Source organism: Ctenopharyngodon idella, chromosome 5 (assembly GCF_019924925.1).
Source record: "Ctenopharyngodon idella isolate HZGC_01 chromosome 5, HZGC01, whole genome shotgun sequence".
NCBI lineage: Eukaryota > Metazoa > Chordata > Actinopteri > Cypriniformes > Xenocyprididae > Ctenopharyngodon > Ctenopharyngodon idella.
The window spans coordinates 42,135,328-42,152,653 of record NC_067224.1 but is presented as its reverse complement, the minus strand read 5'-3'; the positions used below and the strand labels follow the sequence as shown (position 1 = coordinate 42,152,653).

The window sequence follows — 17,326 nt, the reverse complement described above, 5'->3', positions numbered from 1 at the left end:
TGATATTTTGAGTTGTCGGAAACATCAGTTAACCTACATTGTTTTTCTTGAAATTTTGTGACTTTTTCTCATTTAGGGTCATGAACATGCATGCGAAGTTTCAACACACTGATGTGTTGTGAAATGTGCATACAGAAATTTATACATTCGTACTGTTCGTCAGTTTGACCCATATAGGCAGCTGTACAAAAGCAGCTGTACAGACCTAAAAACACTTCTGTGTTGTATGTCAGATCTCCTCAAACTCAGGAAGACACCGGCAGGACTAGAGTTAACAACTTTTTATTGTATTTTCAAAGTCTGTCCCACTTTTGGAGCATAGACTTAAATGACTTTTCCAACTTAAATTGTTAAGTCTGTGCTCTGAAGTATTCAAGATTTTTAAGTTTGGTATCTTTTTGAAGGGAACACTTCAGAGATTATTGTAGAAGTTGTAAAAGTAAAGTTTAAAAAAAAAAAAAAGTTATAGAAGTTTATGAATTTAAAATATATAAAATATTTTTTATATTTTATATAAAGTATATATTTTACAAAACATGTTCAGCTCTAAAACTTCAAGAAAATCAAAGTATCTGAACAAGTTCTGTGACACATTTTAGGTTGATATCTCAAAAAAACAACTTTCAGTAAGATTTTTTTGTGCGCAGTACCAAACATTTCCACTAGATGACGTTCAGAGTCCACCGGTGACTCTTTGATTTCCATGTTTTGAGTGATCTGAACCATATTTTTCCATACTTTTCAAAATATATATGAAGTTTGTGCAGTAATATTTGACTTAAAATCATTATATAAAAACATACGGAAAGAATCGGCCTGTGTGTTATAGTTAGGCACCACATCACAAATGAAGAATCTGTCATTTCTTTTGAGAATCAGTCACCAAATATGAAAACTAGAGTCTGAAAGCTTTCAAATGATATATTTTGTCAAGATTACTTTAGGTTTAGACTAAGTTATTAATGTTATAAATGTTATAATGGTAAATGTCATATGGGAGGGGGGAGGGGCAATCTTAAAAATAGTTAAACATTTTTATAAATCATAAATTCAGATATTTATTCTTTGTAATGTGTGAAAAGTATTGATATTAAAAGTTAATTATTTGTACATGATAGTGTGATTTTTGTTGAACTGTATTGAATCTGGTTAGACTGTATGGGCTGTAACCAGAAACTGAACAGTGCCCGAGGGTTAATAAATGCTGTACAAAATTAAGGCCAGATGAATTTATTAAATTCGCAAAGGTAAGATGTTTAACGAATTTAATGGTTGTTTTATTAATCATGAGAACAGAACATGAACTACATGTAATGCATATTACTGCTGAAAGTAAATTTGACAGATATTCGTTAACATTTAAAATCTGAACGTGAGGCGCTTGATACTTAAAGTGCAAATAGACAAATATATCATTAAGATTTAGTACTATAAAGTTTTGAATTATATTATTGCTTTATTATTTAAGTCAGCCTCGGGAGTAGGACAGTAAACAGACATCAAAACCTGTCATATTATATATATATATATATTTTTTTTTTTAAATTTGGACCATTATGCACGCATAAGAATGTAACTTTTTCTTGATGTATGATTTATCAGTGTGTTTTTCTAAGGAAAAAAGTTGATACTTTGAATGTTTCATGAAAACTTCCTGTTTTTCAGCATCTAATCAATGAACTTCAGCCTACAACATTCATTTTTCATAATTAAATGTTTAACAGCAGAAATACAGCTGGAATAATAGTGCTTAAAAATTATAAAAAAGTTTAAATCCAAATTAAACAAATGCAGGGAATGAAGGGACCATTAACATGAAGTGTTGCATTATTTCTTTATTATATAAACAAATACATTCTGTATTAAAATAAAACAAAATGATTGCAAAGATTTGATTCATAAACAGATCTGTGCAAATAAAGTACAATTCACAAACCCTTTATAGTTTCTCCAGCCCATCGGTTCAAATGGATATGTATATACTTTTCATAAAAGGAAGGACAGTCTTGACGTCTTTACATCATCTCTTATAATCATTCCAGGTTTTCTGAGGAAAGAAACTACATCCATCTATTTATTCCTTTATTTACTGATGCGCAAAGTAAATCTGAAAAACCATGAAAATGTAAATCTTTACATTTGATCGTCCAGCATGAATATGAATTATTTTATTAAATGCTTGTTCACATCTTTCTGTGGGCCGATCGGCACTCAAACGGCCCTAACGAGAGAATACATTTCTATTGCATTGAATATTTCACCAAATGTGATCAATATGAATGAAAACTGTTTATGCATAATAACATCGAAGGAAGGAGGTTCTTCACCGAGCCTGTGACGTTTGGGACGAACACCTCTGGAGCACAAGCGTGTAAACAGTTGCAGTATCATGTAAAACCGTGGAGTTTGAGGTCTTGTTGATATTTAGCAGGAGAGGGAAAAATAAATATCAGTGGGAAAAAAGTCAGTCAGAAGGCAATGTGGTGATCCGCTCCACCAGACTGTGGAAAAGTGCTTCTGTAGTGTTGATGAAAATCAAACCGCTGAGACTATAAACAGCCTGTTTTTTTTTTTGCATAAACTGAAATGTGACATTTGTTGATATTGTGATGTTACGCTCCTCTGGAAAACTACATCAGAAGGAACATTTCACACAAAAATGAAGATTGTCGTCATATTTCCAGCCTGAAAAATAATCAAAATAAAAGTGTTCATAATTACATTTTTTAAGCATTGCACTTGGTAAACAATTCTTATGCACTTATGAATTTATCCAAAAACAAAAAAATCTTAGGATTTTCATTCATCTGGCTGATCAGGAAAATGAAAAGGGGGGATCAAATTTCATGTGAACAAATGAAATATTTTTTCACAGTATTTTTCACTAAACTGGTTTGGAACAACAGGAATGATCAACGCAAAACAGATCCTAAATATAGAAAATCAAAAAAGAGCTGCTCGGGATCAGCAAAAACAAACGTGATGCTGAAATTTTACAAAAATAAACTATATTATGATAAAACTTTACATTACGGTTGCATTAGTTAACTACATTAGTAAACATGAACTAACACTGAACAATACCTCTAACAGATTTGAACCCTCTGGTGCTGCTCACATGGATGACTTTATTTCAATTAAACGAATGTTCTATATTTTAGTTTTATAATGTTTTGTATTTTGGGATTTTATGGTACTAAATTATATTTATGCATCCATTTATTCAGTTTTTGAGCATAGACCTGATAATACATTTCCAGTGAAAGTTTGGTCTCTTTTTGAAGAACACACGGCAGATTATTGCTGAGAAAAAAGTGAAATTAAAGTTAGTAGTTCAAGTTTATTGTTATGAAAAATGCACAAAGATACTATTTTTATATGAAATATATCTATTCCTAAGCATGTTTTACTCTACAACTGTGAGAAAATCAAAGCCATAAATCTAAACAAGTTGTGTTCCAAATTTGAGCTTGATATCTCAAAAAATGAGCTTTTAGTAATATTTGGTTTGGGCGCAGTACTGAACACTTCCACTAGATGAAATTCGCATCACATTCATTTCCATTTTTGACTGCAAACATGACGTGTGACTGTTCTTCTCAGGACCATTTAACCTTTTCGAATCATGTCCATGATTTTTGTGTGTTCACAAGTGCCAAAATATTTACGAAGTTTCGTAAAAATTCAGATGAAGATAAAAAAAAAAAATCTAAAAAACCAAAACGTAAAATTTTTCTGTCAAAAATGACTGAAGAGCACCAGAGGGATAAAATCTGCTGGATCTGTTAATGCAGTGTGAACATGAAAAAAAATTAACATTAACTAAGATTAATAAATACAGTATTTTTTTGTTCATGTTAATTAATGCATTAACTAAATGAGACCTTTTTAAGAGTTACTGATAAAATAATATACAGATCCTAAACTGAGTGATGATACGTTGAAGAATCGATGTTGTCTAAGCAGTTTTAATAAATGAAGTTTATATTTCAGAGGTTTATACATTCGATAAATCTGAAGTTTGTGAATCTGTAGCCTGAATTTAGACATTTATACTTTGTGTAAATGATGAGTTTTCTCATCTGTGGCTGAATTCGTCCTGGTTCAACTGAGGACAGTAACATGAAGAGCAGATAAAGGAAACGTATTGCTCAAAATAATAATTTCTCTGCGTTCACTCATGTCTCTCCAGAGATTTTATATTGTTAGTATTGTTGAGTCTGTGCTGCGGCTGTCTGTGTCTTATGGATAGAGGATTTCTGCTGTGTTCATAATCACTAACAAAAGCATAAAAACTAGTCTCTGTCCACCTCATAATTACAAACTGGAAAAACGGAATAGTATAAAACATGACAACTATTCCCACTTGACAAAACCAGATCCGTCGTTTCATGCGGAGACTTTTGTGTGTCATACGACTGACGGAACATTTAATAACTTTTTGTATCCTGACAGTCTGTTTTTTTTGCATGTAAAAGAGCAGCGTGAACATCCTGATAAACATCTTCTCTGTGTTCCTGTTGTGTTGCTGCTTGTGTTTTGCTCCATCAGTGACGTCCAGAAGTTTTCATGGAAGAATCTGCAGTGAAATACTGTAATATAGTAACAAACGTCCTCAAAACACGCTCCGTAATGTCCAGAAGCGCGCATGTGTGTGTGTGTGTGTGTGTGTATCAGAGCGAGGTCTCGTTGGTGTGCGGTCGAGACGTCTCCTCCTCCAGAAGAGCGATGCGCTGTTTCAGCATCCGCACCTGCGTCTCGTGTCGCTCCACCATCGCCATCATCTGAGACTCCAGCTTCTTCAGTTTGTTCTGGTGTTTCTTCTTGGCTTTCTCATACGCCGCCACCAGATTACTGCACGAGACAAACACACGGCATCATTAATATCCTGCTTGAGCTGAGAAACTACGACTGAAACTGCACTGATAGTGTTTGTTTATCTGCAGGAACTGTTTATTAAGAGATTTAGTTCCTGTCCCTATGAAGCCCCGCCTTCTGAAAAGCACCATGTGCTCTGATTGGTCGACTGGAGCAGTGTGTTGTGATTGGTGTTTGGGAAATGTCCCGCCCCTTACCATAACTGCCATTTTCAACACTACTGACTAACTCAACCAGGCCCCGCCCCTTTATTCTGCGTATGAATTATTTAAATGAGGAATATTGTGAAGAAAACTCAAGATGGAGGCGTTTCAGAAACACTGACACTGAAGAATTAAAACTATTATACATTGTTTTCAGTTTATTGAAATAAAGCTGAAATAAAATAAAATATAAATTTTATATTTTTACGTTTTTAGTAGATGAAAAACAAACAAAAAAAAAAAAAATGAAAATGAGAAACTGCTTTGGCAACTAACTGAAATAAGTTGATGTATTAAAATTACAAAAAATGAAAAAAAAAGTTAAAAATATAAATAAAATTAATGAAAATGACAAAAAGAACAAAAAAAAAAAAAATTTAATGAAAAAAAAAAATGTAAACGAAAATGAGAAATTGGCAACAAACTGAAATAAGCTGAAGTACTAAAATTATAATTATTAAAATATAAATAAAATTACTATAACTAAAACACTTATATAACACATAAAAGCTAATTAGAACTTAAAAAAAATGACAAAAGTCCAAACATTGCTTTGTCAACTAACTAAAATGACTAATAAAAATTAGAAACTAATAAAAATGACAAAAGCACATAACAAAAAAACAAATATTAGACAATCTAAACCTTAAAAAACTACATGAAAATTACATGAAACTCAGAAATTAATTTGAAATACTAAAATCACCGAAACTAAAACTTAAATTACAAAAAATTAAAGCTAAATAGAACTATAAAAATGAATAAAAATGACAAAAGCATATAGAATAAAATATAAATATTAGACAAAAACTTAAAAAATGAGAAAGTACTAAAATGACAAACTAAAATAAAAATAAATAGTAAATATAAATGAATGAATGAATGAATAAAAATGACAAACGCACATAACAAAATTGCTTAAACAAACTAAAATTAAACTGAAAACATAAAAATCAAAGCTAATTCAAAATATGAATACATACTATAATAGTATAAAAACCAGACTAAAAGAGCTCTGGTAAACACACACAGATCTATTCAGCATGAAGAGACTGACATTAGAGTCTGCTGACTGTCATTGGCCTGTATTCAAACACACACGCTGCAGTGACCAGCAGGGGGCGTCGCTCGGCAGAACATGGAGGATATGATGAGAGAACATCTACAGCTTCTGGAGCCAATCCACTGAATTATGTCATAATAACTAATGATATTTCTTCAAATCAAGTCAAACATTTGAGCTGCTTTGAGCTTGTGTGTGTGTGTGTGTGTGTGTGTGTGTGTGTGTGTGTGTGTGTGTGTGTGTGTGTTATACCTGTTGGCTCGTTTTAGGTCGTTAACGAACTCCGCAGACTGCTGATGACGGACTTCACTGCTCTTCGTGAGTCTTTCTAACGCAGCGACCAACTCCTGAACACGACCCTTCAGCTTCTTCTCTCTGTAACACACACACACACACACACACACACACACACACACACACACACACACACACGTCACATGATGACTTAAACACACATTTCATGTGTCTAGTTCACAAAACAAAGTGAGGTGAACATGCAGAGCTGCAGTTCTTAATTTCGTCACCATCACTTGTGAGCGCCAGTGCTGTTCTTGTTAACTATTAAAGTTACTATTAAAACTATTAAATAATGCTGATATTTTTGTTTAGTTTGTTCCTCTGAATAAAACAGAGCTGTTTTCTCCCTTCATATTCTCACTATATCAGACTATATGAGCCATAAAAGACTGATGCATCAAATATGATACTCATGTCAGGCTGTACAGGGTTAAATGAGTAAATGTAATTATGACCTCCTGAGGGCGCCGGTGAGCTCCGCCGCGAGGTCGCTGTCGCTCAGACTCCTCAGATCAGACAGACTGATTGCTGGAGAATCTCCAGAGTCCTGCAGACACACACACACACACACACACACACACACACACACACACACAGTCAATCACATATTACAGGTTCACATGTCTGTTTTTCTCATTTCCCCAAAATGCACGTTTGAAATCAGAGACTCTGATGTTTCTTTCAGGGCTTAAAACTTCCTCTCCACATCCAAAGAGATTAATTATTTAAACTAAACATCAAAAACAGTTCAATCAGAACTCAGCATGTTGATGACATCACAACCATGAGACAGCCAATCACAATTCACTGTTCAGCCAAATATTTATGATGGACAGTTTCATGGCAATCAAGTTTTATGCAAAACATGTTATTTGCGTATTTAACAGTTAGTGAACTGACAAAACTGCTTATGTTGCTCTTTTGAAAGTTGCGTTATACACTGCATTCAAGGTTTACATTTACATTTAACAATTATAATGCATAAATGTAAATGCAACTATCACAATAATTACCAAAAAACAACAACTGAATCATATCTGGTGCCTATGAATAAAAGAGTATACAGGAGAGCACTGCGCAAGCAAAACCAAGGTCACGGGTTTGATGAGGCATTCTGGGATCTGCAGCGACTGTAAGTGAACATCGCGTGTGAGACACAGCAGCTGAACCCGCTCGCACACCCACAGACGGAGCGAGAGAAGAAAAGAGCAGAGGAATCGATCGGAAGAGAGGCGGAGGTGAAGGAGAGCAAAGATACTAGTTAAAAATTCACACCAGCTGCTGCTGGAGAGGAACACAGACAGACAGACAGACACAGAGAGACAGACAGACAAACATACAGACAGACAGACAAACATACAGACAGACAGACAGACAGACAGAGACAGACAAACATACAGGCAAACATACAGACAGACAGACAGACAAACAGACAGAGAGACAGACAAACATACAGACAAACATACAGACAGACAAACAGACAGACACAGAGAGACAGACAGACAAACATAGACAAACATACAGACAGACACAGACAGACAGACAGAGACAGACACAGAGAGACAGACAAACATAGACAGACAAACATACAGACACACAGAGAGAGAGACAGACAGACAGACAAACATACAGACAAACATACAGACACAGAGAGAGAGAGAGACATACAGACAGACAGACAGACAGACAGACAGACACAGACATAGACAAACATACAGAGAGAGATAGACAGACAGACAAACATACAGACAAACATACAGACAGACACACACACAGAGACAAACAAACAAACAGACAGACATACAGACACAGAGAGAGAGACAAACAGACAGACAGAGAGACAGACAAACATACAGACAAACAGACAGACAGACAGACACAGAGAGACAGACGAACATGCAGACAAACAGACAAACATACAAACATACAGACACAGAGAGAGAGACATACAGACAGACAGACAGACATAGACAAACATACAGAGAGAGATAGACAGAGAGACAGACAGACAAACATACAGAGAGAGACAGACAGACAGACACACACAGAGACAAACAAACATACAGACAGACAGACAGACACAGAGAGAGATAGACAGACAAACATACAGACAGACAGACAAACATACAGACAGACACAGAGAGAGACAGACAGACAGACACAGACAAACACACAGACAGACAGACATACAGACATACATACACAGAGAGAGAGAGACAGAGACAGACAAACACACAGACAAACATACAGACAGACAGACATACATAGACAGACAAACATACAGACACACACACACACACACACACAGACATACAGACAAACATACAGACACACACACACACACACACACACACAGACATACAGACAGGTACAGTGTGTTTGGAGGACAGACTGTCTCACTGCTGATTAATGCCATCAACGACGAAGCATGCATGGATTATAAAACCACACAGACTCAATCAATCAATCAATCAATCAATCAATTTAGAGCAACTAAATGTAAGCAGTGTTATACTGTGACTCTGTGACCTCAAACCTGCAGCCAAACATCACAAAATCTTTGTTTCCTTCAATATATATTTCATAGTAATGACATTTTATGCAAATCATGTTATTTGTATATTTAACAATTAGTAGAACTAATACAGGTGTGTCAGTAGCTATGTTTCCTTCCATCTATTTTTATGCACATTTTGGGATGCTGGATGGGAATGGCAAGATGTGCATAAATTATAAAAAATCTGCATAAGTGTTTATGCGCTCAATTGAGGCAATGGAAATCTCTTGATGTGCAACAAAAGATTTTACCTCGGCAGAGGCTGTGATTGGATAACTGGACTAACCAGCTGACCAATCGCATCACAGCATATCAAATGTTGGTTTGGTGGTTCTTAAACACCTGAACCAAAGTCTGTCATCAGAATGATTGGGTTTAATTCCAAATCTGACCGTATGTTGTGCTGTGCGTCATTTACTGTCGTTTACCTTCCCGCTCTTGTCTTTTCCTCCAGCGCTGCTGCCGGTGGAGTTGAGCGAGCGGCGTCTCTGTTCCTGATGCTCCTCCACCTCAGACTTCAGGTGCTCGATGTGCACCAGGTACGCCTGTTCCTGAGCCTCACGCGTGCTCAGCTTCAGCTCCAGCGCTTTCTTCTCCTTCTCCAGCAGGTACAGCTGAGCCTTCAGCTCCGCCATCTCCTCCTGAACATACGGAGAGAAAATCTGCGTTCAGAGCTTCTGAAAGTAATCATCTCATCATCTCACAGACCTTCATATGCAGAACCCATCCTGACACGTCAAATCACAGCAGAAAACATCTCACCACTCCGACACGGCTCACAAACACACACTCATCAACACTGAAGCTGTCGGACCGTGTCTGATGCCGGAGAAGTTCACATGATTATCTATATTAACATGAGAAAAACTCTACAGCAGCGATTCCAAACGGGGCTTTGTGAGTTGATGAAACACTAATAATTATTTAATAAAAATGGAAAACTAAATAATTAAAAAATAGTAACAAATATGAAATATTATAAAAACATGAAAAATATGAATATTATTTTTAAACAAAAGCAAAATCATTTTAAAATAATCCAAATAAAACACTTAATAAAAGCATGAATATGAAAAAATATAATTATATTTTTAACAAAAGTAAAATAAATAATTTTAACATTTACTAAAATATGAATTATACAAATATGAAAAATACAAATAATATTTTTTAAATAAAATTTAAAAATTATTTTAAAATAATACAACTAAAACACTAAAATATGGCATTTTATTTGAAATAAAAATAAAAGAATTTAAAAATAAAACACTTATGAAAAATGAATACTTTTAATAACATAAAAATAAAAAAATGAAATGCTTCCTAAAAATGAAATATAATTCAATTAAAAAGAAAATAATTTTAATTAATAAATAAATAAAAACAAATAAAAATAAAACAGTAAAAATATGAACATTATTATTTATTTTTTACAACAAAAGTAAATTATTTTAAATGATAAAAAACATTTTAAAAAGTTTCAAAATAAAACATTTACAAAAATAAGAAATATGATCAAAATATCAATGATATTGAAAAAGGATGAAATATTTTATTTGAAATAAATTAAAACAAAACTAATTTAAACATAAAACACTGAAATATATGAAACATCATGAAAACATTAAAAATATGAATATTTTTAATAACATTAAAATCAGTCAATATAAAAAAATAAAATGCTTACTAATTATAAAATATAAATAAATTAAACGTGAAAGTAAATAATTTAAAAAATGAAATATTTTATTTGTTTACATGCATGTCATGTGACCATTAACTGACATGACAGAACAGTGAACATGGGAATGTGTTGATGATAATTTATTAAAATTCAGCTGAAAAGTTTGGGAATCCCAGACAGAGACACTGCAAAAGTATTTGAATTTTAGAAGTCAAAGTTGCTACTATATTTGTATCAAACAGTGAACCTCTGGAGCTCATTTATTCATTCAGTATTTCACACTGATCTGGTGTGTGTGTGTCTGCCTGTAGAAATGTCAGCTGACAGAGCCGTTCATATCGACATCATCTCTCATCATGTCTGAACTGATCTCACGACTCTCATTTCAGACGCACGCTGCTGCCAAAGCTGAAGGTCACTGACAGATAAAACCAGAAGAAACAGTGTTCTGATGGAGAACAACAGCAGAACAAACCAGGAAACTGAGAGTCAAACATGGTGAAACTGCTTGATCTGCTGTAGCTTCCGTAAAGACTCATGGGATTCACCTGTAAACATCAGTTATAGTGCGGTGGTGTGTTTACCTTCATGGCCATGAGCTCCTGCATGAGCACAGCGTTCTCCAGGTCGAGTCTCTGCGAGTCGCCGCGAGGTTTGACGTCGTAGCTGAGCGGGTCGATGTGGACGCTCTCCAGCTCCAGCATGGTCAGTTTGACGGCCGCCCGGTCGTTCTTCAGCTGCTGGACGTAGTCCTTCAACCGCTGCTCGTCGTCTTTGGAGAAATCAGTGTCACAGCTGCTGGCCGTCGAGCTGGTGGTGCTGCAAACACACACACACTCTCATTTTTAATGAGAAAAATAATTATTAATTATTATAATAAATATCTATCATCATTTTAATAACAATAATATGGATTAATATTTTTAATTATTTTTTATGTTTTATAATGATCCTCCAGCCTCCAGCCAGTCTTCACACGGTCACAATGAAGCGTGAAAACGGCTCCAAATGATTCTCCCAATTCTCCGACCCTCAATTAGTGAGGTCCCTAATTACAATGACAATCCCAATTACCTCCATCTGCATGGAAACACTCCTGACACACACACACACACTCAGCTCTGTCAGTCATTATAAACCCTGATCTGCACGTCTCGTTTGCTCCTCGTGGATCTCAGCCAGAACACATCAGATATTCATAATCATTTAAACACTTCAGTGAACAAGACAAGATTACTGCAATAAAACAATGAAAGCCGGACGCTGAACACCTGAATAAGAGAAGAACAGTGTTATCATAAAGCAACTCCAGCTGGTTTAGCAGGACTGTTTTCAGGAGAAACACAGAAGATCAGTCCATTTCTCTTCATCTGTCAGCAGCTCAGAGCTCTGGATGAAGAACTCTGAATGGAGGATTGAGGGGAAAAATCAATGTCTGGATATTGGAGAAGCTGCAGTGAGTCTGAAATCCCATCCGTTCCCTGCAGGACAACAGATGAAGCCTCAATGTTCCGGAAAAACAAACGGATCAGAACAGTTCAGATTCACTGATACTGCTGACATGAGGATCGACTGATGTATAAGAGCTTTATTATTAGCTCAAATAAATAAATATTTTACATGTAATTTTTATTATTTATTTTTTACTTTATATATATATATATATATATATATATATATATATATATATATATATATATATATATATATATATATATATATATATATATATATATACACACACACATATATATACACAGTCAAACCATAAATTATTCAGACATTTTTGATATATTTGTACTAGTGGGTTCAGGACACTATAGTTCATTTATGTAAGTGAGGATAGCAAAATGAAGTAAACTGAAATAATTCAACTCTTCATACAGTAAAATTAATAAAAATTTGGAACCAAAAATTATTTGACACTTTGACCTGACCATGTTTTGCTTAAGTGTTATCTGACATAATTAAGATTAATATTTTCTGACACAGTTTAACTCTGAGATCTTGTCATATTTTATTACCATTTTTTAAACTATAGTGAATAAACTGTATTAATGAATGAAATGTTCAAGGTTTCTGAATACATTTTGGTTTGACTGTGTATATATATATATATAAAGAATCTAAAAAAATCTAAAATGCACCTAAAAATCCAATTTTAAACTTAAAATAAAAAAATAAATAAAAGCTTTACTATTACATAAATGCAATAAAACTAGAGATGCACCGATATTAAATTTCTCTGCCGATACCGATAGCCGATTATTCAGAATGATATCGGCCGATGCCGATAGTTTGGTTTTTCTTAAGGAAAAAAAAAATCTCTCCCAAATAATGTTGCAAACTATACAGGGAACCTCTCATTTGGTACACTACAATATTAGAGGTTACAACAGCAGAGGTATTGTATTCAGCTGCTGTTTATTTTCACATATAATAATTACACTCAAATAAAAACTGAAATGTTTGTATAAAAGTATCACATAAGGTAGTTTTCATAAGCATTTGTTGTCTTCATGAGCTCCTCTCTAGTGTTTTTATATGTCGATAGCTAAGGAACTGTGAACATTGGAAAACATTCTTGAGGTAAATGATGTGACATATTGCTCACAAGCTGTTTTATTGACGTCTTTCCGCGGTTGAAGCACAAATAAAGTGATTTCATGAGACGTGATACATTCTGGTAAGTTGTACTATATCATCTTTCAACATACCTTTGATGTTCATGCATGTTTTTCGAGAGATAACTTGTGTTGAAGAGGAAGAAAAGACTCGCGCTCCGAGCTGCCGCCTGAGCTGAGGCGTTACAGCGATCCGACACGTCACGTTTAAGAGCGTCAAAACACCATTTATTGTTTGAATTTCATGATGAAATGGACAGAATTTGAAAACTGAAACTTTTATTATTATCAGAAGTAATAAAGCACAAATCTTTTTGCGATTATTGGATGGGAGGCGCTACAAATAATATTTGATGTAGCAAAAAATAAAAATAAAAACACAGACCTGGCTTGAACTACGGGTGATTCATAGGGTCAAAAAGAGCCTGCTTTAATGTCACTATTTTTAAACTGTTAATGCGTTAAAATTCAACACAAGAGTGATTTTCTTCACACGCAGTATGAGTTGCAGTCTGACACGTTTTTCCACACCCTTTTGATTGACAGGATATAATCGGCCCTGACCATCAGCAGTTTTTAAACAATCGGCCGATGGCTGATAGTGATAATAGCCTTTATTGGCCGATACAGATTGTTGGCTGATCATCACACACACACACACACACACACACACACACACACACACACACACACACTGATCATGTCAGCATCGTCATCTCAACATCAACACGTCCTTTATTAATCCAGAGGATATCAGATCGTCAGCTTTACATTTGACATTATATATAACAGTGCTTTGCATCTGCATACATTGACAGCATTTTCTTCTAGAGCTGCTGTGCAGCCAAAATTATATACCAGTTATCACTGTAAAGCTGCTTTGACACAATCTGCATTGTAAAAAGCGCTATATAAATAAAGGTGACTTGACTTTAACAGCTTCTTCTGCATTAAATCAATTCAACTGCACTTTCACAATGACCAACACACCACTAATGTATATTAATAACAAAAAATAAAAAATACTGAAAAATTGGCATTTTTTTTATATTTAACTTCATCTTTCACAGAATGAAAAAGTCAGTCATAAACTATTTTAATTTTATAAGTAAAAATCTATTTATTATTTTTAAAACTATTTTTATAGTACATTATAGTATAGTACATTTTAATGATTATTTTAATAAGAGTATGTATTATCATTAATTATTTTTTATAATAAATATTCATAATTATTTTAATAATACAAGTAATTACTACTTAGTTACAATGTTTAAAATTATTTTATTAACAATAAGAGGAATTAAGATTGTTAATTTTTATAATAAATGTTTAAAATTATTTTAATAATAGTAATTATTATTATTATAAATGCTAATGATGGTTGTTAATGATGTTATTATTATTATTATTATTATTATAAATGTTAAATAATTACATTAATAACAATAAGAAAAACTTAATTAATGTTACCAAAAATGTTTAAAATTATTTTAACAATAAGATAAATTATTAATAATGATTGTTTTAGTACATTTATACAATTGGTTTTAATAAGAGTAATTATGATTATTATTTTTTTTAATAAATAGTTTAAATCATTTAAATAATATTTACAATATTCATTTTTACAATACATTTTTATAACTATTTAATAACAATAATAGTAATTAATCTATCCCTGTAAGAAACCGTGATCTGCATCTCACTTTATGGCTGAAATCCTCCTCTGACGCAGTGAATCTAAATTAGGGCTCATGGGAAACTGCACACACACACACACACACACACACACACACACACACACAAGCTCAGATGAGAGTGTGTTGTCATGGGCAACCGCTGGACCAGAACCACGTACAGACCGTCAGAGAGATGAAAACTAACCTGCAGAATTACACACTCACAGCCCCTTCAGTCCATGACGGTTTTCCTTCAGGTCTTTCAGCTTCCAATCAAAAGCATTTTAACGCACGTCTCTATCTTTGGAGGTGAAGCCGCTCTCACCTGGTGTGGCTGTTGGACGACAGACTCTCCCAGGGTTGGACGCTGCAGCCGGTCACCGCGAACGCAGCGCCGCAGCTGCCGTCCAGCCGGGTCAGGAGGTCTTTGGCCGCGTTCTCCGCCGTCTTCCTGCTGTCGTGAGCTTTCTTCAGGATCTGAGTGATGCTCTCTTCTCCCGCCTGCTCTCCTGCCGTCAGACACACACATCATCGTGAAAACACTGGACAGAATGATCAGCATATTGATGATTTCACTATAAATAAATCACTATTCTACAGTAAAACCATGGCGGCGTTAGCATTACTGGAGCGCATAATCAGATCCACACACAAACGGAGTAGGAAATTCTGTGTAATTCTACATAGTGGATGTAAATATGGTAAAATAAGTTAATCAGAGCTGAAAATAAAAGGAAAAATAATCAAACAGACAAAGATAATATTTATAAATTAAATACTGAGATGAACCTGCAGGAACAGATTATGCTAAATTCACATTGTATAAGTGAATAATTTATTTTTAATTTCTCCATCATCATCATCAGCGGCGGTGTGGATGTGTTCAGATGTTCAGTGTGCGGAGAGAAACTAATTACACTAATAACTCACAATCAGTTAATGAAGCAGTGGAGAACGAGCGTTTTAAATGACGCTCAAACCTCATGAGGATGAAGTCGAGTCAGATTTAATTCTATAGTGTTTTATTCAATGCAGATTGATTCAAAGCAGCACCGCAGAAATAAACAGGAAATTAAGAGCGCTAGAGTAGCAAAATTCATCAGATATGAAGCAGGACGAATAAAGTTTTTGAATTCTAGTTTAGAAAGGTTTCTGTGTTTGGTTACATAGTGCCCGATGATTTCAGCAATGTGGAAAATGAAGAGTGAATCATGGGATGCAGTCATAATGGGAATTTACAGTATAACATGGAACGTCAAGGAATTGTGGATGAATAAATCAAAGGTAGCCACATGGATTAGTGTCTGAGTATTAAACTGCAAAAAGACTATTTAAATATGAAGTCTGCATGTTCTGCGTGTGTCTCTGTGACAGAAATATATTACTAATGTACAGTAGAATGTACCTCTCGAAGTAAAAATAATGATAATATTAATATAATAATATATAATATGTGACCCTGCACCACAAAACCAGTCATAAGGGTCATTTTTTTAAAATTGAGATTTATACATCATCTGAAAGCTGAATAAATAATCTTTCCATTGATGTATGGTTTGTTAGGACAGGACAATATTTGTCCGAGATACAACTATTTGAAAATCTGGAATCTGAGGGTGCAAAAAAAATCAAAATATTGAGAAAATCGCCTTTAAAGTTGTCCAAATGAAGTCCTTAGCAATGCATATCCACTCACAAAAATACATTTTTAATATATTTACGGCAGGAAATTTACAAAATATCTTCATGAAACATGATCTTTACTTAATAACCTAATGATTTTGGGCATAAAAGAAAAATCGATCATTTTGACCCATACAATGTATTGTTGGCTGTTGCAATTTATATAATATAATATAATATAATATAATATAATATAATATAATATAATAATTAAAATGTTATTTGCTAAAAAATATAAGGAATTGTTACATTTTCATTTGATTAATCTTTAATAAATCCAATTAAATTTTGTATGTTTTTGATTACCACCGTTTGTGATAATAAATTTGTTTTAAATCATAAACCTAGAAAAATTAAAGGTGCAGTATGTAGGATTTCTGTCCGCTAGAGGCCGCTAGAGGCCTATTCAAAACAAAGGCGTAGCTTGATGACGCCAGGTTTGAGCGCGGAATCTTGGGACATGTGGTCTTCACCTCAACGGACGGTGCAAAAGAATCGGGATAGGACTCGGGCAGAAATCATGTTCATGGATGCGATTATTAACGTTACTGTAGTATGAAGCAGAGCAGGACCGAGTGTTGTGGGAGCTGAACGAGGCCGCTGGAGCGATTGCGCAACACACGCCTCACGAGCAGCGGGACTTTTATTATGACAC

At 34.3% G+C, this 17,326-nt stretch overlaps 1 protein-coding gene across 7 annotated transcripts in view; it reads right to left on the bottom strand.

Moving 5' to 3' along the window:
• LOC127513165 (colorectal mutant cancer protein) overlaps positions 1 to 17,326 on the bottom strand; it is a 107,196-nt gene that overhangs the window by 22,900 nt on the left and 66,970 nt on the right. For 6 of the 7 annotated variants that reach the window (XM_051894762.1, XM_051894764.1, XM_051894763.1 and 3 more), the window contains 6 exons: positions 15,314 to 15,497; positions 11,267 to 11,501; positions 9,427 to 9,639; positions 6,897 to 6,988; positions 6,397 to 6,519; positions 1,821 to 4,854 (listed from right to left, as the gene is read on the bottom strand). In XM_051894762.1, the coding sequence (XP_051750722.1) occupies positions 4,674 to 4,854; positions 6,397 to 6,519; positions 6,897 to 6,988; positions 9,427 to 9,639; positions 11,267 to 11,501; positions 15,314 to 15,497 (1,028 nt within the window). In that variant the 3' untranslated portion in view covers positions 1,821 to 4,673. Of the gene's footprint in view, positions 1 to 1,820; positions 4,855 to 6,396; positions 6,520 to 6,896; positions 6,989 to 9,426; positions 9,640 to 11,266; positions 11,502 to 15,313; positions 15,498 to 17,326 lie in introns of those variants that run through there. The other variant, XM_051894768.1, reaches the window with a different exon arrangement.